Source organism: Vespa velutina, chromosome 7, assembly GCF_912470025.1.
Source record: "Vespa velutina chromosome 7, iVesVel2.1, whole genome shotgun sequence".
Taxonomy (NCBI): Eukaryota; Metazoa; Arthropoda; class Insecta; order Hymenoptera; family Vespidae; genus Vespa; species Vespa velutina.
Genome location: NC_062194.1, coordinates 4,890,696 through 4,917,527, shown reverse-complemented (window position 1 = coordinate 4,917,527; position 26,832 = coordinate 4,890,696). Strand labels below are relative to the sequence as shown.

Sequence of the window (26,832 nt, the reverse complement as noted above, 5' to 3'; positions counted from 1 at the left end):
TAACATAATAGCTTTGGATTTGCATTTTAGTGATCGGCAGTGTTTCACAATTAGAAATTAATAAACATTTAGAATTAGGTAGAGAATTTCTTGTACATGGACAATTGCAAGATGCATTGTCACATTATCATGCAGCAATTGGTAAGTTTGGTTATATGTATATGTATGTATGTATGCCTTATTTTCTAACAATTTCATATTAAATCATATTATTTATTTTAGAGGGAGATCCTAACAATTATTTAGCGTATTACAATAGGGGTATGGTATATTTGGCACTAGGTAAAGCTAAGTTCGCGATTCATGATCTTGACAAAGTTTTGGAATTGAAACCTGATTTTACAGCAGCTAGGCTGCAACGTGGAAATGTTTTATTCAAGCAAGCAAAGTTTGATTTAGCCGAACAAAATTATAAAGAAGTTGTATGTATCTGTTTGTATATAATATATCTGTTATTGATTTAGGTAGATTAGAATGAATTAGAATATCCTGTCTTTGTAGCTTGCAATAGAACCACAGAATGAGGAAGCTGTATCTATGTCATATACGATACCAAATCTTGAAATGGATATGCAATATGCAGAAGATATGGTTAAAAATCGGGATTGCAGGACGGCGATTCGACATATAACACGACTTATAGAAACTTGTCCATGGTCGCTTGAACTTAGAGAGCTAAGAGCGGAATGTCATGATGCTTTAGGAGATTATATGAGTGCTATTACTGATATACGTTCCACTACTAAGTTACTATCTGACAATACAGAAGGTTATTTTAAACTATCCAGTATGCACTATCGTATTGGACAGGTAGAAGAATCATTGAGGTGAGATATCTGTTTCAGGGAAATTTATTGCTTTTAATTTTATAATTTTTGATTTTAATGTAATATAAATGTTTAGGGAAATTCGAGAGTGTTTAAAATTAGATCCAGAACATAAAAAGTGTTTCCCATTTTATAAAAAGATTAAAGAAGTATCTAAATTTCTGGGAAAAGCAGAATCTTCTGAGGATGCCAATAATCCTCAAGGTTGTATAGATTCTGCCGAACGTGTACTCCGTTTAGAGGCAAATGTAAAACATGTTAGATTTACTGCCTTGCAGTTACTTTGCAAATGTTACACAGCTAACTCAGAACCAAGTCAGGCAATTAATAATTGTCAAGAAGCATTAAAGATACGACGAGAGCCAGCTATTTTGTGTGACAGTGCGGAGGCATATCTGGCCAATGAATTATATGATGATGGTAACGATCATTTTCATATAATTATAATTTAATAATTTTCGCAATTTAATAATTTGTTTGTTTGTTTTTTTTTTTTTTTTTTTGGTGATACAGCGATAAAAGATTATAAAAAAGCTTTGGAAATGGATCCTGATTTGCAAAGAGCAAAGCAGGGATTACAGAAAGCTCAACAACGACAGAAACTTTCAGAGTCGCGGGATTATTACAAAATTTTAGGCGTATCTAGGACAGCTTCGAAACGTGAAATTATTAAAGCGTACAGAAAAGCGGCACAAAAATGGCATCCCGATAACTTCCAAGAAGGCGAAGAGAAGAAACGAGCGGAAAAAAAATTCATAGATATCGCTGCTGCCAAAGAAGTACTAACTGATGACGAAAAAAGAGCAAAATTCGATCAAGGCGAGGATCCATTGGATCCTGAATCTGGAAAACATCAGCAAGGCTTCAATCCCTTCCAAGAATTTCATCACTTTCATGGTTCACCTTTCCAATTTAAATTCCATTTCAATTAATTACATATTTCGATCTTAATCGTCCTAGCGCAATTGAAATAGCCAATTCGTTGATTCTGCGTCATTTATGGCTCACAATATCGAATTTAGCTATTTTATTACTAAATATGATTTTGCTAAATCTACCTTGTTGGTAGTTTCGTATCTTAAATATTTTTGAGATCGAAGGACCACATTTGAACAATACGATGATTTGATTAATCGTATATGAGCTATTTAGAAGACGTAATCAATTTTGAAAATATTGAATAATGAAAGTGCGTGAACAATTTAACATAATTAATGATTGGCTAATTGAAAGCCAATGTATATTGATTAAACATTAATGTATTTTCTATACGCAGACTGAAGTAATGAATATTATCGATTGTACATCACGATTGTAAACGTGTGTTATAGATATGTTCATTCTCTTGAGTTATGTGTCGATATAACCAACGAAGTCTGTGATTGTATTTCGATTGAATTAAGATCACTTTTGACATTCATAGAAAGAACGACCGTCGGTATTTAACGATATAAGTCCATGATATATATCCGAGTGTCATTTTTCGATGATCCTCTATTGTCGATTGTAGATACTTTTTATCGGATAATCTATGGTTCTTTTTTTCTTTTTTTTTTTTTTTTTTTTTTTTTGTTTTCAATGGATATTTCTATTCGATGCCATTGATTACCGCCGATACATAGGGCGGCAACGATACTGTGCGCGTGTGTGTTCGCATGAGTGTGAGTCAGAATATTATGTAAATATTGTATCTCTAATCATTGTTTAAAAGTATATTTGAATAATTTATACAGATAAATACGGACAAACATCGAATTACCTAGTGGTATATATATATTTTTTTTTTTGTAATCCTTCGAAGCGCCAACGTTGAACCTTCGGTTCTTCTTCTTCTTCTTCATCTTTTTCTATTCTCACTTAATCTTGCCTGTTTTTAATCTAGTATCTTTCAATTTCTTCATTTCTTCCTCTTCCAATTTCTTTCGTTGTGCTTCCAATTTCCTCCTTTTCGCGGCAGCCAATTTTTTCCTCTTACGTAATTGTGCTCGAAGATTTTTATACTCGCCTAATTCGTGTCTCACAAAATATCCCCTTATTGCTGCTTGAATTATTGTAGCGGCACGATGGAGAATCGCTTGATATTTAGCTTCTTCTTCCAATCTCCTTATCTCAGCTAGATTCTCGTCTATAAATGCCTGTCTCTCGTCTTTCATAATACGTAAATCTTGAATTTCAAGTTTCTGTTCTTCAATTTTTGTCTTTACGACGAACGAAAATAAACGATTAGAAAGGAAAAAAAATTTTTTATTAAATAAAAGACAAAAAAATACCTTCAAATCGTTTATATCTCGTTGTCTTTGTTCGATTTCGTCGTCATATCGATTGGACCATGTCAACATCTCATTCTCCATATCTTTGATACTCTCTTGATAGTAAGCACATATTTTTTCGGTAACAATTTTCTCTACGATTTGCTTTTTTCTATATTCGTCAATTTCATTCAAAAGATTTTGCTCTTCCGTTGTAAGTTTAAACAAATGCTGAGTAAATCTTGCATTTTCCCACTTGTTTACGTAACCTAAGACCATGAATAATTTGTTTTAAATATTACAATATTTTTTGGTACAATTTGATCTTTTATAATAACATTCTATATTATTTTATATCAACATTTGTTATTCTTTGATAAAAAAAAAAAAAAAAAAAAAAAGAATGATTTCTTTTATAATAATATATTTGTGTCATGTGATTATAACATGAAATTATATTTTATAAATAAAGAATTTCTGTAGCTATAAAAAGATACTTTTTTCAAAATATTTTTTTAACAAAATAAAATAACATTGTTTTAATAAAATAAATAGTGTATATATATATATATATATATATATATATATATATATATATGTATATATAAATTAAAAAACGTGTTAACAAATATATTATTTTCTTCTTATTGTTTATGATAAAAAGTCGAATTATGCCAATATTCTTCGATCAATATATACTGTATTTAAGATAAAATGAAGGCGAGAGCGGCGCGTGGAAAAAATGTCACATACCCATTTTCAATGCCATCTCGTACACAGTATCATCGACTTTAGCTTTTGTCATTTGAGCCAATTTCAGCAATTGCCTTTTCTCACGTTCCTGTTTGTTCGTTTCGTCTTTGATCAATTGTCGTAATTGATTAACTTGATTCTCCCAGAACATACAAGTTTCTTTGAGATTGTACTCGTCCTCCAACATCTTCATAATATCATTTACCTCTTCTTTGAGGATGTCGAATTTTTGGTAACGTTTGATCTCATCGAGAGTCATCTTTAGAATCTTGTACATATAAGTTCTGAAATGTTGCAACTAACGAGATAATATATTTAACAAAGAGAATTTAAAAGCATTATCTTGAAAAAGTATTGATTTCGAATATTATTGATATAATCAATAGAAAACTATTAAAATGATAATATAACATTTCAATTAAAATAAATATCAATGTGAGAGATAATTAAAATAATAATTTAAAATCTAAATTATATATAAAATAAATATCGATGATTAATAATCAGAATGAAATAATTAACAAATTTCAATGTTGCACATGTAATAGATGTGATACAATTTTTTGAGTAATTTTTTGGATATTGGATATTGAATAAAAATACGTTCCTTTTTTAAAAGTTAATAATAAGAAGAGAAACAATTCGGACACGTACCTGTCTCTCTGAAGTTTTGCTGCCTTCGACAATATCAATGGTGGCAAATTAGTTTCCTCCCTGATTATTATATGGGGTTCTTCCAAGGCACCATATTTCTCCTTAATAGGTTTCACGATATCGTCCCAACGATCATCGATCTCTGCTGGTATGGCATGCTGTAAGACAGCCAGTTGATCTACGCATTCCTCAAGGACAGAGGCTATCGCTGTTGCTTCGTACCGTGTTAGGATTGTTGAAGGATCTTCGTCTACACTCCTTTCTATCATTGATCCTTCCGAGATCAACATTTTTTTATCATCGACCAACTATATTTATAAATATATCACTCGTCGATCAACTTCAATAGCTTTCAATCGCTTTAACTTTGACAGATTTCTTATAATTTTCTTGATTTTTTTATAGATATATTTTTTTTCTATCTCATCCGTATAAATAAATGTACGACATATTACGTATCATCATTCTGAAAGATGATCTGCATACTTTGTATACAGATATACTTATGTGAATGAATACCTTATCGCTGGTATCGATCGTTTCCGTTTCCATTATGGATGGCGATGGGAATATACTAGGCCTAGGATTAAAAAAGCTACCACGCTTTTTGTATATTATTAATTTTTCTCCTTGTAAAAACTTTTTAGATTTCATATCCAAAATGGTAGCCATTTCTTCTTCTACTTTTTCTTCTTCTTTTTCTTCTTCTGCTTTTATCTTCTCCTCCTCTATACCTTTTTGCACCTAAACATTGATCTCTTATTGGATTCTAATAAGAATTCTTTTTACATTTTTCTAATTTTTTATATATATAACATATAATATATACATATATATGTATGCATGTATATAAGATATACTCATATAGCATTGGTCTAAGAGTTAACATTTTTTATGTTGTTCTTACCATCATTTCCTTATCGAATTTTGAAATTTTTTTTAAATTCATAGCTAAGGATAGGGCGCTTTTTTTCATTTCAATATCCATAGCAGTTTCCTCCGTAGATCTCGTATGAACGTCGATTACATGTCTTTGGCTTTGATCTAACACAATCGATGAGATCGTAGCCAGTGTATTCTCTTGCTCGAATTTTTGTATGTTTTTTTTTCTGCTCATTGTTACTTCCTTTGCCATGTTTCTTATATTTATATATATATATATTTTTTTTTTGGAATACTAATTTTAATGGTACACAATATTTAGAAATTAAAGGAGGTTATTTAATACTATAAAAAATATCGATCCTCTACTGTTTTTGCTTTGCAATGATGGAAATTGAAAATGAGTGGAAATTGAAAGATTTACACATAGATTCGTTTGAACGATGCATTTTATTTTGATTTTATTATCATTCGTTTTCGTTCGTTTATTAAATAATCTTCAAGGAACATTTTGATTTTTTTGTCCTTTTGTTTCTTATTTCTTTTTTTCTTTTTTTTTTTCTTTCTTTGATTTTTACACAAGATCAATCGTTACGAAGGAAAATATATTTCCAAAAATTTAAGAAGAATACTATATTATTTATAAAATCTTCTAATTAACTTTTAGATATGTTTTCGAACGGTTAATTTTTCTCAGATTTGATCTTTACATAAAATGAACAATAAATCTAATTTAAATTATCGTCATAAACTTGTAAAGTTATTATAAATTTTTTTGTATGATATAACGATAATTTAAATATTTTTTTTTATATGCATATATATATGTATGAATGTATATACATACTATATCTCTTTTTTCTTCAACAATTACCATCAATTAAAATTTTATCTTTAACTACGATATATTTGTACTTAAACGAATCCTACTATATTTTTTCTATTTCTTTTTTTTCTGACTTCTCTCAAAAATTTGAACAACTTTAGTTGCAAGAAGACATTTTGGCATTGTTAGATAAATGCACACATTTGTGTATATTTCGTTTCATTAATTATAGCGTTACGAATGAGGATTATTCAAGTGCATATAACAGTTTGCTAAAATCCTATTAAGTTTATATATATATATATATATATATATATATATATACATATATAAACATAATGGTAATATAGATAATATCTTTTTAATACTATTACATACATTGACATATGTCACAGGCTTATCTATACCTTTATATATATATATATATATATATATATATATATATATATATATATATATATATAAATTTGATGTAGATGATCTTTTAATCAAGAGAATTCAATTACTGTTATTCCTCGGCACGATCGACAAGTGATTTAATTAAAAAACCATCTATCGATCTTTCCCTCGAATCAAACTTTAACTAGATAAACTTTAACTAGATTAATTCGATATTTATTTAAATGTATCGAGTTAAACTCGAGAGTATTTCTTTTCTTTTGATTGTTTAACTGTGACTTATAGGAGGAAGAATTTACATGAAGTAGAAACCATTCCCATGGAAAAAGAAAAGAATAAAAAAATATATGTGTATATATTTTTTCCTATTTATCTCTCTCTCTTTCTCTCTCTCTCTCTCTCTCTCTCTCTTTATATATATATATATATATGTATAAAGAGTGTAAAGAGAAAGAGAGAGAGAGAGAGAGAGAGAGAGAGAGAGAGAGAGAGAGAGAGAGAGAGACAGGATATTTAGAAATTCGAGCTATTTACACGAAGTAACTCGTGTATTCGTGAGGCATGACACCTCTCCTTGGATAAAACGTGTGACTGGTCGAGTATTCTAAAAGATTCGTAATCGAACTCATGTAAACATCCGCGAACCTAAAAAGTCTTCTTGAGAAGTAGGTCGGATTGTGATACGTTCTGAAGACCGAGCCGAACTGTTTATTGAATACACACTTTATTTCATTTCTCAGTCGATCACGTTCCTCTATCCATTCGTTAAGTTCGTCCTGAACTTCTGAACCTTCGTAATCTTGATGTTCTTCTATCAAACCGGTCAACATTTGAAGCCAGTTTGCGTTCTCTTTGAATTTTGGATGATTTAGTGTTTCAATTTCATGCTGTAAATTAAAACAAATTAATGAATATATATATATATATATATATATATATATATATATTTCTTTTCTGAAAATCGTTATGTGTCTTATATACAATTTCGAAGAAAAAATAAAGGTAATAAAAATATATATTCATCGCATAAAGATATAAAATTCAGAAACGCATACTAAACGTTCATTTCTTCGTTATAAAGTATATATCATATTTACAGTTAATTCCTTAATTATTGCACCGGTTCTCCAACCATGTTCCAAAGTTACGTCCGCCAGGTCGCTATACGGGTGATCACCAAAATACAACACTTGATGTCCTCGCCATCCTGTCATATCTTGCAGCTGTTTAACTGTACCCTATTATATTCGAAAATTTTATCAATCATTATATTCTTGTACGAAATAAAATTCTATTTCAATGTATTACACAATATATGAAATTACATACTTCTAGGTATATGACACCTTTTTGTAATTTGGTTACACGATCCCAGAGTTGAGTTTTATTCACCTCATCGTAAATTCGTAATGGCCGTGATTCCTCCGTGAAGAATCTTGGCTTTCTCGCTTGGACGATCACCACCTCGAAATAATCCTTCCAATTATCGCCGACCAAAAATTTCATACCTATGTCTCTGAAGAAAAAAAGAAAAAAAAAAAAAAAAAGAAGTATTACTTAATTTTTTACGATGAGAACCATAACGAAATATAATATTTAATTTTATAATTAATATTTATTAAAGAATATAATAGTCATTTACACGAAATGAAATGGACTGTTCGTCACCAGGAACATATTTTTCTTAGCACTTTTGAGCCTCTCAAAGAACCTCCTCAAATCTTTGTTCTGTTCCAGATATTCGGCTACGTTTTCCGTTACCATACCGTGCATTATGGGATGACAATTTTTCACGGAATTCTGTATGTAGGATAATGATCCTTTAGTTTCACAAGGCACCATTACGTTCGAAATAATTTCATTCCCTCGTTTTACGAGTTTACTTTACCTTGACATCTCGGAAAAGTATTTCCGGATGATAATCGATATGATTCCTTAAAAAGTATTCCGTGACGTTGCATAATAGACTCATTTCCGGTACAGAAAATAGATCTGCCAGTTGGACCATTTTTGTTCGATGCAAACCATCCTTTGGATTAAAAAGAAATTTTCTTTTTTATTTAAATGAATAAATTTCAGTTAATATTCGATTACAAATTTATTTACCTTATGCTATCCCCAATCCCATAAGGAACCATCGAAAAAGCATACAAATATAAAATTTGCCTTTAATTATACCATTATACCACCAATGAAATTAATTTCATTAAAATGGTTTTTGTAAAAGCAATGGTTAATAAATGAGAGATAATATGATCGATGAGATTTGAAAGTATACAGAGAGGAAGAGGGGGAGAGAGGGAGAGAGATACTTATATACCAGTGGAATGAAAGTTACGAGAAAATGTGAGGTAGTATGAATGATTTTATAGAAAAAAAAAAAAAAAATATATATATATATACATATATATGTGTGTATATATATATAAGAAGCGATAAACTTTAATGAGCTTTTAATAAATAACCTGTGAGTGTTTGTTTGGTGCTTCTACGTAAGCTATTGGAATAATCCTGTTTTTGTAGATCCTGAGAACATCTTCGTTTGGCAGCGGGTGTAAACCTCGATAAACAGTACCAAATTGAATTTGTAAGAAACTGTCGAGTTTCAACAATAGACCCTTTTCGATATCATAATGAAGTCCACGAACAGCAAAATCCTCTTTGTATTCGAGTTCACTGATACCTTCTGGATACTTGACAAATTATAACATTTTTGTTAACTCACTGTATTAACTTGAAATTTAATTATATTTTTTTTACTTTTTTTTTTTTTTTTTTTTTTTTTTTAATATAAATATACCTTGTATTTTTGTATTAACATGTCTCGTCCTAAGTTATAAAGCAGGTAATCCATCGAGGGTTTGTAACAAGCAAGAGTATAGTCATAATCGAATCCATAAACTTGAACTTCCTCTAGGTCGAGCTCGTTGCAAGCGAAAACACCTTTATGATTGACATCTGGTGGAAGTTTCTTTGCTGTGTAATTAAAGTTATATCGAGATAATAATAGATAATAATTTTTTCTTTTCTTTATTTTTTTATTTTTTTTTTTAAAGACGTACATAAAAAGTTTGAAACATTCTACCGTTTCATATTTTATAGAAATTCAGAATTTTCATGCAAGCAACAAGCAAGGGATGTATCGAAAATATCACGTTTTAAAAAATTTTCACTCTATTAAATTTATATGTGCGTTTACAATTTACATACATAATATGCAAGTTATATCATAGCAAACAAAAATCTCGTTTGTTTAATATCACATATATGTCATTATATATCTCTATCGTAAGAATAATATTATATTCAGGTCATTATTCATGTGTCTAGAGAATAATAATATAATTTATAAATATAATATCTAAATTATATATACGTATGTGTATGTATATGTATGTATGTTTATATATATATATATATATATACACATACATAGACTCATTTGTTTAATATTATTTATATATCTACGTATAAAACTTGCATATTATATCTCTCGTAGGAATAATATTGTGTACAGGAAAACTTGAAAATAATTCTCTTTGCTCGACGTGGCACGTTGCTTACGGTGGGCCAGAATCACGATCCAGGCCACCGGGTCCATAATGTAATTTGACATTATTACGGAACGCGCACTGACTAAATAAAGAAAGCGCGTCCATCTCGCCTTCGTATTTCTCCTTTACCTGTTATTTCATTTTTTTCTTCTTTACGTTCACTCACGGCTCAAGTGTAAAAGAAGAAGAAGATGAAGAAGAAGAAGAAGAGAAAGAAGGAAAAAAAAATAAAAACAAAAAGAAAAGAAAAAGTAAAAGAGATGAAAAGAAAAGAAAAGGAAAAAAAAAAGAAACGTTGCTCGATATCGAGCCGGATCATCAAGGTGTTTATCTCGTAACATAAACCATACAATTCTGCGATGAAGGCCATACGGATGTTGATGTAAAAAATTTAATCATCTTTCTTCTATGCATTTCTAAATTCTATTATGATGCATTTTCATGATGATCGACGAGAAATATAACGAGATTAATTTTCTTATTATATCAAAATGTAGACTTAATTGGTTAGTGAGATTTTACGAATCTGATATGAATATAAAGTTACTTTAGATGAAACTCTGAGACCCAGATAATATTAATGTAAGTCTTTTTAATTAAGTAATTGCACCTGAACGAATCTTGTCAACAATATACCCCAACATGTAATTCGTATACGTATATAGGTATAATACATATCCCCGGCATATCCGTTAAATTACGAGGGGTCTGCTACTTCGATGGTGTAGTATTATATACCACTAACGAGTATATACAATCCCTTTGCAAACGAGAATATAATTTATGAGAATCACCAACAATTGTTTCTCTCTGCTAGATTAATAACCAGTTATATATTATAATTTTCATTTCGAAATAAGATCTTAAAGCTTTCCTTCAAATACGTTTGATATTGTAATTTTCTCTGTTCCATTTAACCCTTTTAACTCGTATGTCAACCTGAGGATGACAATACAAATTTGTTATAAAATTGATATACAACCTCACTGAATTAACAATAATAATCATTAATTATTGTGGCATATTTTTCAGTCGATTATTTTTATTTATCAATTTAGCATCGTTACATCGAAACAGACAACATATAATAATTATCTTTTCGTTTCTCTTTTATAAGATAAATCCAGACGTGATGACGTTGAAAGAAAAAAAAAATCTATTTCGAAAGGTTAAAATGCATCTGTAAATAACTGTTTATTGGAGTAATACAAATATTCAATGATTTTGTAAAATTTAAGAAACGAAACGAAGAGATTAAAAATAACAACAAAAAAGAAACATATCTTTCAAGTTTGCCGCGTAAAGTTTAATACAATCTAATTGGCTACATTAATGAAGTTAAGAGATCATCCGCGCATGCGCAATAGAGCATACGTACGAAAAGGAAAAGTGGCGCCTTAGTGAGCGCGCGATTGGCGCCATAGTCGCGTGGCAACTAAGCAAGGGGGAGGTTAGGTTAAGCAAGATGGCGGGCGAAATGATTATACGACGATGTACTTACATTTGCATTTCTCCAACACTTTCAGGTAATTACTGTGCATGTCATGTCGAGTCATTTTGCCACGATTGACCGCACGATCACCGATCGATCGGATTTTCTTTTCGACATCTGTGCGACAACGTAAAAGAATACGTGACAAATTATTCGACGTGGTAGAACACATAAAACGGGACGACGTCGCGACACCGCCAACGACGATCCTCGCGTGCAGCATCACGGATAACTACTATTGGCGGATGAGTCGCGAACTCGTACGCGACGTCGCAAGTCTATTGGCGCCTAGCGCCGCGCTAGCTTCGAATTTCTTTTTCTTCTTTATCTTTTTCCTTCTCTTTTTCTTCTTTCTCTTTCTCTTCTTCTTCTTCTTCTTCTTCTACTTCTACTTCTACTCCTACTTCTGCTTCTGCTATTTACTTCCTCTATCTCTTCGTCTTCGTTGCTCGATATTTCGAAACCTGAAAAAACATTCCCATTTATAATCTCTATACAGGAATTAAATATATAATTACCAATTAAAATCGATTCAATTTATTTCATTCTAAATCAATTATCTATTAATCGTTATATTTAACATAGTAGATCTAAGAAATAAAAGAATTCTTTTCTATTCTATTTTTCACTTTTATATAAGTTTATATAATTGTAAATATTGCGTACACACACACACATAGACACACATACACACACACACACACATAGAGAGATAGAGAGAGAGAGAGAGAGAGAGAGAGACAGAGAGATAGAGAGAGAGAGAGTGAGAGTGAGAGAGAAAGATTGTAGATAACGATATATCGTAATAGGCTTTAAACAGATGTATTTAATTTCGATTAAGAACATTGATAAATATTTAAATGAATCCGTGATACGATCGTAATTTTTTTTTAAGAGGATCTTAATTGTCTCTCTATCTCTCTCTCTCTCTCTCTATTTCTCTCTCTATCATCGTTAGATAATAAATAAAAATCAAAAGATCGAACGAAAATCAAACGATTAATTACTAAAACGTATTAGCTATTAAAACAGGTTTTATTTGGCCATTTTGGATTATGTGGAAAGTTCGCATGCGTTTATTAAATGAATCTATTAGGTTATTTTTTTTTTTTTTTTTCAATAAATTAACAATCAACTTTATTTAATTAATCAACATTACTTCGTAAGGTTGACTAAGTCAAACAACCGAGTTCTACAAGTAGCAATTTATTTAATAGCATATAAATCTTCGCGTACGTTACGAGTTAAAATTTTGTTGATCGATCACTAGATTAAAAAATATATATATATATATATATATATATATATATATATCTGAATTCGAAGGTGAATGCGATGATAGAAGAAGGTCAATGAGTTGTTTATAAGAAGAAGGATGTTTATACAGGATGTACATATGTAGAGGAGGGATGATAGGAGGGAGAAGGTGTTGAAGTAAAAGCGCGTTACGTGACCTTGCTGTGATATACTTGATCTAATTCGTCTAGGCTCATTATGCTATACGCGTGTTACGTAATTCTCTGGGCGTCATAGATCATGCTATAATACGTAGACATCGTGCTGGTAACCGCAGTATCGCATGCGTCTCGGTTGCGATCACGTGTGCACGCGAAGTTTCCAATACAGTTTTGATTTGACCAAAATGCTTTTTTTTTTCTCTCTCCTTTTCTTTCCTCTCTCTCTCTCTCTCTCTTCGTTTTTTTTTCTTTTCTTTCTTGTTTTTTTCCCTAACTCCCACGTGCGTAATATTCTTTATCTAGAGGTTTATTTCCGACGAACGCTATCTTTATATTTTTGGCATTGAATATCTATTTTTATCGGTTCCTTTTTCTCTTTAATTTTTTTCCCTTCTTTTCTTACTTTTTTTTTCTTCTCTTTTTTTTTTTTTTTTGTACAAAAGAAACAATCGTAAAGAGAGTAAGGTAGTCGCGTGCACGTTCACTTTCGTTCGCGCGACTATCGAACTCCCTGCACATTGATATCTCACGGAAGAGATGTCGTGAATTGAAATCTTTACTTTTCGGTTCCTTCTTTATTTCTTTTATTTTTTTTTTCTTATTTTTTTCTCTCTCTCTCTTTTTTCTTGTTCTATTTTTTCTTTCTCTTGTTTTCTTCTTCTCTCGCGGACACGAGACGCGCGGCTCCGTTTATAAACGCGGGACTCACGTAATCGTTGAACAAACGCCAGTTGAGAGCCCTCCTGCGCTCGTCGATTCACCAACTGCCGTTGAAGAGTTCGTTTCTGGCTCTGCCTCCTTCCGAACATCCCTCTCTTTCTCTCTCCCTCCCATACTCTAACGTACGACCTTTCTCTCTCGATGGGTTACAATCGCTTCTCTTTCTCTCTCTCTCTCTCTCTCTCTCTCTTTCTGTCTCTCTCTCTCTCTCTCTTTCTCTTTATCTCTCTTAACTTGTTCCCTCGGAGGAGACACAGGTTATTTATATCTCTCAAATTCCGAGATACCTGGCCCTGACTTTGAAGCGCGATAAATGCTCGCCAAGACTATCGTAAAAATCGATCGTCTTCTTTGACTTTATTACTACGATTTCTTCGACACTTTTTCTTCGCCTATAGTCTCGTACGAGGAACGAAAAGATAATTTCAAATATCGCGCAAAATTTTCAAAAAACATTAGTGTCCTTCTTGACGATAATCAGAAGGAAGAATAATATTAGTACGAATTTTTCGATTTGTATAATAACATTATTATATATAATTGTTTATTGTTTAATCGTTTTTTTTTTTCTTTTTTTTTTTCTATACGTAATAACGAAAACTAGTTGATATATTTCAATGTAATATTAACCGGATACGAGGTTGTCATCGAGGTTCATGAAATTTTAAAGATAGTAACGCGTTTTAGGGTCAAACAAATACATTACCAATGTTATTTTGATCACGTACGCGCGAGAGAAAAGAAGTGCGTCGTTTGAAATATATTTACGATGGATATATTTTGTTGCGACTCTCTACATTCGATTCCATGGTAAACTAGTGATCGTTATTTTCACACCGATCGTGTTCAATAAGTAGTGTGTACTACCTGTTACCAACAATCTCGGTCATTCCTTTCAACTTTCGGTAAATGTTACCTGGATGATCATTAGGAAGCCAAGTTCTATGTATACATGTACCATACGTGTATCATATTAATTTTTCGTTCGCATCATAAAGATTATGACAATGACAACATGGAAGCATTAATCTTAAAGCACCTAATTGCTCATTAATACGTAGAATCATTTGTCAGGAGCATGATACTCGAAAGGAATGATTTATGATCTGACGCATCAGTCGAATTATTCGCGTGAATGCGTTTTTCTTTTCTTCCCTTCCCCTTTTTTTCTTTTGTTTTTTGTTTTTTTTTTTTTCTTCGATATTAGATCGTAACATTTAGCTCATCGAAATAATTATTGAAAAAAGTCGAAAAAAGTTTCGAAGCGTTTTCTATGTCAATGATTTTCTAGCTTTTTTTTTTTTTTTTTCTATTTGAACAATAAAAAGGAGGAAGTATAATAAGAAGAAATTGAGGAAATTGAAAAAGAAGAAGAATGGAAATGAGGAATGATCCTCGTCATCGTTCGATCGATCGATTCTCTGGTTCAGAACGCGACCGTACTTTACCATATGTAGTCATTCCGTTGCTACCAGTGGAACGCGACCCCATTACCTTAATCTTTTACCGGTTGTCGGTCGTCGTACTTCGCGTGAATTTGTTTTTGATTGGAGCGTATCTACGACCGAGTCGATTATACGATTTTCACTGTCGTCCGATTGTATATCTCTCTTGTTGTATCCCAAACTTTTCGTTTTTATTATTTTTCTTTTCTCGAGTAATATAAAATTCTTATACGTCGTATCAAATCTAATTGAACGAGAAAATTGAAATTTATGATTATTCATTGTAATTGATAATGGTCATTAATTTAATTGTCAATTGGATTAATATTTAATGAGTATAAAAAGTTTCAGGAAAAAAGTAAATTTTGAAGAGAATAAAAATATCACAATTAAACTATAATATAAAGGATCAAGATCAAGATCGAATTTTTTATGGATCTTATTAATAATATTACTAATTAAAATTATTTTTACAATTCATATAAATTGATATATCGTTCGAAGAATCGATCAGTATAATGTAAAATACGTTGTTTTCGTATTGAGCAAGAAAAGAAAAAGAAATAACAAACAAAAAAAAAAAAAAAAAAAAAAAAAAAAAAAAAAAGAAAAAAAAAGAAAAAAAAAGAAAAAAAAAGAAAAAGAAAAATAAAAGAAATAACGAGAAAAAAGTACAAATCTTGTAGAAAGCAAAGATCTTTCATCCTTCCGGTGATTTCGATAATTAATCGCTCGCTTTTACTTCGACAATCCAATAAGATATTCTTCGTTTTGTTTTCTATTGGACGAGCAATTAATTGTCTTGAGTGTGCAGGTGCGATCCGTTCCTCTTCTATATTAAGAGAAGCCGTCACTCACGGATCTAGAACGCAATGATCGTAAGAAAAATGGACCTAGATGTTTCGCCACCGATCCTGACCGGTTTCTTCGACGTCAAAAGCAGTGCGCACGTACGATTGAATCTTCTTAATCGTGAACGAAACTCGTACATTGTATTCCATCTATGTTTGCTACATATACAAGATTTCATATGATGATATCGCGTTATCATTTTGTATAATAATAGAAACCAACATGGAAGAATCTTATGTGCCACTTCAAAATAAGAATCTTAAAATGGTACGGACAGATGGATGCGGTAACTATGGAGAATTGCTAATTAACGTTTATCTCACACCTCTCTCTTTCTCTTTGAAACTCATACATAACTAATGTATGTATACATATACGAATGTATGTATACATATACGAATATATGTATACATATATGAATGTATATATATACGAAAATATATATATATATATATTTGTGTATATGTACATATACGAATTTGTATATGTGTTTATATATATATATATATATATATATATATATATATACATATATAGACACGTTGATTTCATGATGCTCGATAAAGCAACTCTAACGGTATATGAGAATTTTTATCGCTTTTTTTATGATTCAAAATACTATCGAAACTCTCGTCTACCTGTTTGACGTCACGTTCGATGGATTTATTTATTACCATTATTGATATTAAATTTGTATATAACTTGAGTGGATAGAGTTTAAAATGATCATACGATACAACGAGTCCATCAAATGCGGATAGTGAATTGTTAATGTTAAATATTCATTATTTTTTGTTTTATACTCTGATAATATCTAATGTTAATATCATTATTGTCGAAGTATATAAAGATCGATTCACATATTTCATGTTCTCCGTAACGATTGGTGTACCGAGGTATTATAATATAAATTTAATATCGCATATATATATATATAATTTAAATGTATGCATAGATAAATTTCTGTTTCGATCTTAGTTCGATTCATCGATCCGTCATACGCACAAATCTTTTAATATTGTAAATTACGCAGACGGAAGATTTAAGTGAAACGCGTTAATTCAATCTTAACGTATGCTGATATAGCTGATATATGAGATAGATTAAATTTGGATTTATTCATAGATCGACATACATATATATATATATATATATATATATATATATATTCTTGTTTATTAATATTTCTGATGTATTATAAAGAGAATGTGAAAATTTGGAAGGAGTGTGATTTTACGACGAGCACATGTCGACATCGTCGATCGTAAGGCTCGTGAATGTCAGGGAGACAGAAGAACGCAGATTGCTAGAGGCACTGTTCCGCTGACCTACTCCACGATTATCACTCACTACAGTCGATCGCATCGTTGTACAGCGTCGTATAGCAGGTGCGTGTGCGTTAACTAGCCTTGTGCCAACTATACGTGTATATATTTATGTATGTACACACGTATATACGTATGTATATGTTACCATGCTCAGAGAAAAGGAGGACGCGCTCCGCGGGGACGTAATCAAATAAACGGAGCCATTTTATTCAACCATAGTTGTTGAATTCTCTCCTTTCTCATTCTCCTTCTTCATTCTCATATTTCGACGTGATTCAGGAATACGTATATCTCGTACGTAATAATAAGTATTTACTTTAGCGCGATTAACACGATAAAATTCAATAAACATCGTCATGTAATAATCACACTTTTTCTTTTGATTTTTAATCAATCGAAACAAATTTCTCTGGATTATTCAAATATAGTTGAAAGTTTCTATATGTAATCGATATATTTAGAACTTGATAAAAATATTTTAATTATATTATTATGCTATATAAGATAATTTTTTAATTACATACGCACGTGAAAGATTCTAGAAAAAATATATATATATATATATTGTAATGTAAATACAAGATGAAAAAGAATTGAATGAGTCTATTCTGTAAATAATAACATGTCTATGAATAGGAGAACGAAGGTCGATGTTTTTATTAAAGATACTGCCAATATTATTTTGGTAACTACGTTCGAGGATACATTCTTTGATTAGATCCCAAAGGAGAAGGTCGTAGCTGTTTTTAATCGATTTCAAACGATGCGTAGTCTTAATGCCCGTTTCACGGAGAAAGTATGGCAGATTGGTTTACGTCGATTCATCAACAAGCTTGATAGAATAAGAAACATATAGTAAGTATATTATTAATTATTATTAATTGCCATTCATCTCTTTCTCTCTCTCTCTCTCTCTCTCTCTCTCTCTTTATTTTTCATTTTTTTTTTTTTTTAGTTTTTTTACTTCTCGTCATGTCGGATACTCTCCTTTTTTTCTTTTCTTTCCGACTGAGCATCAAGTCGTGTAAAACGTCGTAAGTTCGTCGTGCGGTCTCGTAACCTTGTTGGGATAACAGCGACCGATTCCAAGATCTTTTCTCGACGACTTTCTATAAGACAAAAAGTAGTCCCATTCGGTTATACAGAAAATTCGGCGATCACTTTTTGCGATATCTTTCCATATGATATGACGAGTAGGTACATCCTCTCTGACTTTGTCTACTTTCTATTCTACTATCTTCTCTCTCTCTCTCTCTCTTTCTCTTCATTTTTCTCTTTATCCATGTTATTAGATTTATTTCATTTTCTTCTTATTTTAGTATTCAATAATCATAGTCAATTATGTTTCGTACTCAGTTATTTCTTCTTCAGTTTAAATCAGTTATTCTATCTACGTATTTATTATTCTGAATTAATTCGAACGTTCATTTCTATTCTATTTCTTACGATTACTCATAATTAATTTTATCTCACAGTGGTTAAAGAAAATCGTCAAAGTTTATTCGTAGAAATGATTATATTAAATTATGTATATATATATATATATATATATATATATATATATATATATATATATATAATTATAAAATCGTCAAAGGAAATTTCAAAAGAATTCGTTTGATTTTTATACGAATGTAATAAGATCGATAAATATTATAAAATGAAATAGGAATGAGGGTTAAGGTGATTAAATCGTATTTATATTCTTCATCGTTAGTTTGGAATTCGTTTGAAAGCTTTGACGTAGCCCGTAGAAGATGATCTTACTACTATAAAAAAATCTAAGAGAGACCTTGACCCAGAGAGAGAAAGAGAGAGAGAAAAATATTTACGTGTGATAGTAGTGGGGCGCACCTTCGTGACGATGTTCTTTGAAAAAATGAATTTTTATTAGTAACTTTAATCGGCTCATTGAATCTTTTTTTCTTTTTTTTTACGTTAAGAAACACAATGATTTATGAAATGTTAGCTACTGATCGACACTGTTTTATCGTCTAACATAAAGAATTCGAATGACGTAAGACTCTTCCATTTAAGTGCCATTACTTCGCTCTCTAATCCTTTTTTGTATCGTAATATGTAAGTATCCATATCCGAAGATTTACAGAGGGTAAAGTGAATTTACCTGCTCGAAGAAAGTTTTCTGACGATTTTTTGCCGATGCAATTTTACGACGATGTTCCATTAAATTTTATGTGATATCTCTATATAAAAATGTTTTGCGAGTTTGTGTGTGTGTGTGTGTATAGATCAATGTGTTGATAATATTCGGATAATTGAAGAATAAATCATATGACAGTTTGATGATGATAAGCTGAACGAAAAGTGAAGTTAAGTGAAATAAAAAAAAAAAAAAGAAAAAAAAAAGAAAGAAAAATATATCTAATCGATGTTAATACAATGGAATAAAATTCAATAAAAAAATTAATATAAATATTAGACGTGAAATTTCATTAGAATAAAATTGATGGCTCCAAAATGAAATAAATCGTTTCATCGAGTAATGCGAATGAAAAAATATAATGTTTAAAATATTAGTTAGAAGATATTTCAAATATTTAATATGATAAATCGATCTTAATTAATCTTCTAAATCGCTATTCAGTATATTATTATACCAATATTTCTAATTAGACATTTTCTAACAGTCCCGTATATTTAAATGCTATTTAAATAACTCTTTTACCTAGAAATAAAATATACATTCACGATGGTAATATAATTTTGTGTTCATAAAAGATTATAATAATTGTGAGGAAAATTCTATGGGAAATGAAAACGAGACTTTAGGCGTATTATTATGAAATGCAAAAACTAATTGTAAGTAATCGCGGTTTAAAAGTAAAAGAAAGGTAATAAGAAAGGTATTAAGAGAAAGACAGAGAGAGAGGAAGAGAGAGAGAGAGAGAGAGAGAGAGAAAGAGAAGTAGAAGAAGAAGAAGAAGAAGAAGAAAAAAAAGAAGAAGAAGAAGGAGGTAGAGGAGGTGAAGGAGAAAGAGAAGGAGAAGGAGGAGGAGGAGGAGGAGGAGGAGGAAGAGGAAGGTCGTAGAATCAAGCGATACTGATGATTCTCAGCACCTCTTCGACTCACGAACGGTGCTCACGAGGAGAAAGTTTCGAAGGCAGGAAGTGAAGTAGGCCACGACTTTGACCGCTCACAAGGTCCATACTCCCGCGGCATGGCGGCGAGGAAGGCACGCTACTTTGTGGGAGCCGCTCTTGTGTTCGCGCTCGCGCGCACGTGCGTGTCCACAGATCTGATCGTTTATGTTCTCTTATAGTATGTGTCCACCATGAATAAGATGCTCGCTTTGATGAACTTTACGATGTAGTATATATGTATACATAGACAAGTACGTATGTATTCTCTTCCTTTCTCGTCCTTTTCTTTTTTAGCCCTTTTTTCGACTCTTTCATGTATATATATATGTATAGTTTTTTTTTCTGTTCTTTTTTTCTCGTTGTCGTTGTTCTTTTCCCTTCGTTTATCTTATATTTATCGAAACGTTCGAAGAGAGCGAGAGAAAGATATTTTTTTCTTTCATAAGTTCCATTTGATTACTTTATTGTTACATTATTTGATACGTGCTATATGATTAGATTATTATTATTATTATTATTTTTTTTTTTTTTTTTTTTTTGATTATGTATATCTAGAATCTAATATGTTATGCGTATTGTTTACTGAGTTACACGTTTATAGAAAATATAATAATATAATAATATTATGATATATATGTATAAATATATAGGTATATATATATATATATATATATATATATATATATATATATATATACATTAGTATACGCTTAGTATATGTATGTGCATTCATTTTTTTATATCATTATTTAGTAGATATTTAATTAATAAAAATGATATACATAATGTATCTAATTATATACATATATATATATATATATATTTCAATATACGTAGATTCTATTGTTACAATAGTATTAGATATAATAACTTTTAATATATATTTCGTTCGATTTTCTTCTACTTCTTTCGTTTGAAAGCAAAGCGAGTTGTGAAGTTACTGTACTCGTTTCGAAAACGACGTTAATGCGATTCGCGTGTGTGTGCCCGAAGGCATGGTGTGTTATGGAAATCCTCGCGTGTCACTCCTCCTTCGGATCGTAGAAAAGAGGAAAAATGCTACTTTCCTCTTCCTTCGTCCATTAACGGTCATCGTGCATGCATGCGTGCGTGCTCTCTCGCTCGCTCGTTATTTGCTACACGTATACTTACGTGATGTCGTCCCGTTAAAACGATCGAAAAGAAAGAGATGATCGATCGATCGATCGATCGATCGATCGATCATTTTCGACGATTTAGTTCTAACGAAAAATAAAAAAAAAAAAAAAAAGAAAAAAGAAAATTTAATTGCACTATTAATAATTTTATTATGACAAATGTGGCTCTTTTAATCAATGGAAGAAAAAAAGAACATACGAATTAATTATCTTTGAATATTATCATAATAATCTAAATCAAAAATATTAATCCTTGTATAGGAATGTATTGACACAATAATATGTTTAATATATTTTTATTCATAGATATTTTTTTTTTTTTTTTTTTTTTTTTTTAATAACGAATTAGAATTAGAATTAGAAAATATCTTAGAAAGGAATTACGAAATAAAAATGAACATTTATATTTGATGACCTAATAATTGTAATTTGCTTGCGTGAATGAATCGCGCAAACAAATAATGACTGAAGAATGTGGAGAAATTAAAAATATTATTTAAGTTTTATATATATATATATATATATATATATATATATATATATATTTAGATATATCACATTGAATTTTCTAACTATATAGGAATCCTATTAAGAACGTTCCATTGACCGACTATTTGCTGTATTCGAGTAGAAGGTACGACCCATAAATCGTGTTTGTTAGACGTGAAACAGTCACGGGCATCTACAAAGATGTTCCGAGTAAGTAGTTAAGTACTTGGATACTCGTTAGATACTCATAGATACAATATAAACGTATTAGATCGAACATGAGCATATAAAGATTATCTGTTTGTATTCTTACAAGGCCTTTGTCCATATCTACTAGATACTTTTTTTTATTATTAATATTTAGTTTATTTATTAACAATTAGTAGCTTAAAATTTGATCCTTAGAAATTCAATATATTTTAATGAATCGATAAAAATTTTAATTTCACGTTAAGATTTAGGATTGATAATAATTTGTTAGAAATTAATTTTTTTTTTTTATCATCGATCAAAAGAATAATAAATCGTGCATTTATTTGTTCTTATTTATCGTACGATCAAACTTTTCATGAATCTCTTTCATTCATTTTATACATTTCAAATAATTATCTTAATTGTAGTAATTAAATTAAATTTTATTTAACGTTATATGAGAAAGTGTTAAAATAATTTATGATTGATAGATATATCCTTTTTTTGAGCCTCTTTCATTTCGAAACTTCAGAATTTTTTTATTCCCGAAGAAAACGTGCGCAAGGTCAGAAACGACATGTTCTAATTAACTGAGGAATCAGAGCGTCCATTTAATCACGTTGAATTAGAATTTTTCGATTCAGTCGGCCTAACCACAAAAATTTATTTAGATTCATTTTTTATCTATCAAAAAATCTTTTATACGGCAGTCCTTCGTATGTCGTTTAATAATAAAATTTATTTACATCTAAAAATATCCAATTAAGATTAATCAATCTAGATGAACCGATTAGATAAATCTTAGAATTTTTTCATATCACAAATAAAGTGGCAAATGAAAATAAAATATATATATATATATATATATATATCATGGTTTGAAAATTTATAAAATGTTTCTCTTTATAAAATATAATATTGAATGGAATTAAATCAAAAGCCATCTTATTTATAAAACATAATAATAATCATATCATATTTTCATATTACTTTTAACAACGCAATAGTTTCAACGCAATAATGACATTGAACAAGTTAATTATTATCAATAAACAAAATGAAAAACATTCTCCTAGTGATATTTCTATTACGTATCGTTGTGTCATGTATTCGTTCGATATAATTTGTTTTGTTTTGTTTTGCAAGTTCGTCTAAACATCTATGATATAGATTTCAATGAAACGGAGGATCGAAGTGAGAGAAGAAGATGTCTGTTTGGTGAAAAGCGTGGAAATTCGTTATAAAACAAGTCTGACTGGCGAGTAAGAAGAGCGAGTATAACTCTAATCGAGTTGGTGAGTCGGACAAGTATCCTGTTTACGAAGCTGAAACGCCGATCGATTCCGGATGCGTATCGTGAAAGCAGCCTTCGAGAGGAGGCAGAACTCCGCACGCACTCTTAGTGGATTTGCTGTGGCGCGGCGTGGTTCGCATACCACATGGTGAAATGTCTATTATCGTCTATTGTTCCGTAAATATGGCGACCTTCGAGTCTCTTGGTGAAATCATTCGATCGTGAGTCGCTTACAAATCGATATATAATCCTAACGTTTTCTTTCAAACGGTATATCATTCCGTTTGCAAACATAATTTTTTTTTCCTTAGATTTGATTTTAAAAGAGCATGGAAAATAATAATAAGGAAGATACATTTAAGAAAATTAAAGAGGGGTGTCTTTTGCATTTATAGGATCAATCTTCGAACGCAATATACTTTACGTATCCAATGGATTGAGTCTAAACACAAATTGAAGTGACCAGAAGGAGGATCGTCAAATTACATCGTTCGATCTATATACAAGGTATATCGATTTAATCGATTTCAATCCTATCATTTCATCGTCATAAAAATCGTATCGATATTTGACCGTGGGATATACGTACATTTGAAAATCATTCAAATTTATTAATATTTCGTTAAAATAATTTAACAATGTATCGTAACGTAAGAATCATTGAAATAAATTAATAATGTCGATGAGAAAAATTTATTGGATTAAAAAAAATCGATCGATTTCTATTCATATTTTTCCATATATATTATATATTTCTATTTATATTTTTCTATTGAAAATATTGCCGGGAGCATAATAATAGTTTGAAAGGTTACGTAGAATGTGTAATTAACGGCGTAAGTTTCATTAAGCCGTAAAAGCACCGACACAGTAAGCGACTACTACTCTCGAATCTTTCGACTTGAGCTCGAATAGAGAATGCGGTCTTCCTGGACTGACTAACTATTAGTCCGTTGTTAATGTTCTCTGTCTGTCTGTCTGTCTGTCTGTCTGTCTGTTTGTCTGTATGTCTTTCTCTTTCTCTCTCTCTCTCTCTCTCTCTCCCCTCTCTCTTTCTTTTTCTCTTTCTCTTTACGTATCACGTTCATCGCACCGCATGAATAATTATTTTAGCGCTCGAAAAGAAAAAGAAAAAAATAAAAAAGATCCTTTGCTTTTGGCATCTCCGTTACTCGATGCCACCATCGTTTAGACTTTGGCTTTGATTGATTTCAAAAATGAGGACAAACGTAAATAGATAGATGCTGAGATTAATTTATTCATTACTATTCGTTATAAAGAAAATGGACAAGGAAATTAGACGAATTGAAAGGTTATCATTTGTTGTTATTTTATTTATCGACAAATAAATTATTATATACGTACAATTTCAAAACGAAGTTAACCTTTCGATATGCAATTTGATTGGATTTGTAAAATATAATATTAATATGTCCTAAGTACGTATACGATTCATAGGTAAATATTATATTCCATCTAGTTCCTTTAATTTTTTTCATATTCTCAATATAATTTCTTTTCTATGATAAGAGAAAAATCGTTCGAAGAAGAAATGATTTCTCTCTTAAAAAATATTACGTAGGTATGCAATAATTTTCTTTCCTCCTTACGACTTCTTTTTTTTCTTTTTTTTCTCTCTCTCTCTTTCTCACTTAAGAAAATATATGCGTCTTATGATATACGCGTCCTTCCTTGTGATTAATTAAACGAGATAGATACATTATTGATGATTCAAATTAAGTGGGACACATAGTTTCATATTCTTAACGATAAATAAATTTTCGAATTTATCTACTTTTTATTAATATCAAAATTTTCGATAATTCATGAAACGAATAAATCTTCGATGAAATATCAAAAGTCGATTGAGTTTTGTTGTAACCCTTCTCTTTTGGGAAAAACCAAGAGTTTGTTAGCATAATGTCCTCCTTTGTCGAAGATCAAAAAAGAAAATAAAGAAAAAAGAAATAGGAAAAGAAAAAAAGATTGCGTCAGTAAGAGAAACCCAAAAAGCGGGCGAAAACGATAACGTGACTCATTGTTCGCGACATGTTCAACATACGGGGATATATATGTGAACATATATGTACACCTATGTATCATAACAATGAGAAAGCCGAAGAGAATAGAAAATTTGTGCGTGGGCGGTGAAAGTGAGCGCGACGGGAGTGACTTAACGACCTCGTCATCGCATCGATATTATTAGAAAGTTGAAAATAGAGCGACTTTTATCACGAACGATTTTTTATGATATACTTTTTCGAAAGTAAACATTCTTTCGATTCGTGATCCACACTTTCGATTTTTTCTGTTCCTGTTCTTTTTTTTTTTTTTTTTTTTATGAATCATACAATATCACTATATAATATTATTTTCTTTCTTTTTTTTTTTTTCCTTCTTCGTAAACACGATAAAAAGTTCATTCGTAAAGGTTCAAACTTAAACGTATCGATTTACATTGTCCAATTTGAATTTTATCGAAATAATTTGCATTACTTAACTTTTACTTTTAGAGATCTTTGTTACACGAGTAATATCAAAGAAAAAAAAAAAAAAAAAAAAAAAAAAAAAAAAATTAGTGACATCTTTCTTTTTTTTTTCTTTTCTTTTTCTCAGGAAATACAAAATCGATCCTTCGTCATTAATCATCATTGAAGTCAATCATATCTCTTTCGTGATCCCATATATGATATCCTTTTAGTTAGATCCTTTTCTCTTTTCTTTTTAATATTATTTTTACTTTACATCGATCGATTGATCGATCGATCGTCAAAGAAATTGATTAGACGCGCATAGAGAATCACTAAAGGACTCTTCGTTATATTGAAAAAAATATTCCCTATATTTCAACTGGATCGATCCAATTTTGCTTTTATAATAAAGGAAATCAATTTTCAACACTAAAGCATATACTTACGTAGTACAGAGCCTCTGTATGAAAAGAACGGAAGTAACGCTTATCAAGGACTCGATCCTCGAGGATCAATTTTTTACTTTGTCATCGTGATTCGATTATTCGCGATAATTTTGTACGCTTTTCTACTTCGATGAGCTATTTTAAATGGACGACTTATAGCTCTCTCTCTCTCTCTCTCTCTCTCTCTCTCTTCTTCTTGACAATGAAATTTATCGTTAGATTGAAAGGCGAGTGAATTGAATT

The 26,832-nt window shown here is 30.6% G+C and overlaps 5 protein-coding genes across 9 annotated transcripts in view; 2 read left to right on the top strand and 3 right to left on the bottom strand.

The window, feature by feature from the left end:
• The window catches only part of LOC124950713 (dnaJ homolog subfamily C member 3), a 2,770-nt gene extending 188 nt beyond the window's left edge, over positions 1-2,582 (top strand). Inside the window, exons 2-6 of the mRNA XM_047497861.1 lie at positions 31-141; positions 223-422; positions 502-827; positions 904-1,247; positions 1,341-2,582. Coding sequence (XP_047353817.1) covers positions 31-141; positions 223-422; positions 502-827; positions 904-1,247; positions 1,341-1,759 — 1,400 coding nt within the window. The 3' untranslated portion in view covers positions 1,760-2,582. The remainder of the gene's footprint in view (positions 1-30; positions 142-222; positions 423-501; positions 828-903; positions 1,248-1,340) is intronic.
• LOC124950714 (dynein regulatory complex protein 9-like) lies at positions 2,525-4,777 on the bottom strand. 3 transcript variants are annotated; one of them, XM_047497863.1, is made up of 4 exons: positions 4,484-4,777; positions 3,830-4,113; positions 3,098-3,345; positions 2,525-3,025 (listed from the first exon to the last, which is right to left on the bottom strand). In XM_047497863.1, exons 1-4 carry the CDS (start codon positions 4,771-4,773, stop codon positions 2,681-2,683), a joined length of 1,167 nt encoding a protein of 388 aa, XP_047353819.1. In that variant the 5' UTR covers positions 4,774-4,777; the 3' UTR covers positions 2,525-2,680. The 3 variants fall into 3 exon arrangements, with proteins under 3 accessions (XP_047353819.1, XP_047353818.1, XP_047353821.1); XM_047497862.1 differs by having other exon boundaries at positions 2,525-3,345; XM_047497865.1 differs by having other exon boundaries at positions 2,525-3,345; positions 3,830-4,127; positions 4,484-4,624.
• Positions 4,778-4,906: 129 nt separating this feature from the next.
• Positions 4,907-5,618, bottom strand: LOC124950716. Its single transcript, XM_047497868.1, has 2 exons — positions 5,391-5,618; positions 4,907-5,227 (listed from the first exon to the last, which is right to left on the bottom strand). Exons 1-2 carry the CDS (start codon positions 5,616-5,618, stop codon positions 4,907-4,909), a joined length of 549 nt encoding a protein of 182 aa, XP_047353824.1.
• Positions 5,619-6,607: 989 nt separating this feature from the next.
• Positions 6,608-26,832, top strand: part of LOC124950709 (cuticlin-4) — a 51,718-nt gene continuing 31,493 nt past the window's right edge. Inside the window, exons 1-6 of the transcript XR_007101421.1 lie at positions 6,608-11,670; positions 16,073-16,471; positions 17,314-17,498; positions 18,210-18,293; positions 23,525-23,893; positions 24,068-24,179. The gene's annotated coding sequence lies outside the window, so the exon portion shown is untranslated. The remainder of the gene's footprint in view (positions 11,671-16,072; positions 16,472-17,313; positions 17,499-18,209; positions 18,294-23,524; positions 23,894-24,067; positions 24,180-26,832) is intronic.
• On the bottom strand, positions 6,855-14,043 carry LOC124950712 (5'-nucleotidase domain-containing protein 3). 3 transcript variants are annotated; one of them, XM_047497859.1, is made up of 10 exons: positions 13,091-14,043; positions 11,646-12,100; positions 9,391-9,566; positions 9,056-9,283; positions 8,697-8,702; positions 8,479-8,619; positions 8,233-8,390; positions 7,920-8,106; positions 7,688-7,828; positions 6,855-7,477 (listed from the first exon to the last, which is right to left on the bottom strand). In XM_047497859.1, exons 2-10 carry the CDS (start codon positions 11,857-11,859, stop codon positions 7,121-7,123), a joined length of 1,608 nt encoding a protein of 535 aa, XP_047353815.1. In that variant the 5' UTR covers positions 11,860-12,100; positions 13,091-14,043; the 3' UTR covers positions 6,855-7,120. The 3 variants fall into 3 exon arrangements, with proteins under 3 accessions (XP_047353815.1, XP_047353814.1, XP_047353816.1); XM_047497858.1 differs by having other exon boundaries at positions 13,803-14,043; XM_047497860.1 differs by lacking the exon at positions 8,697-8,702 and having other exon boundaries at positions 13,803-14,042.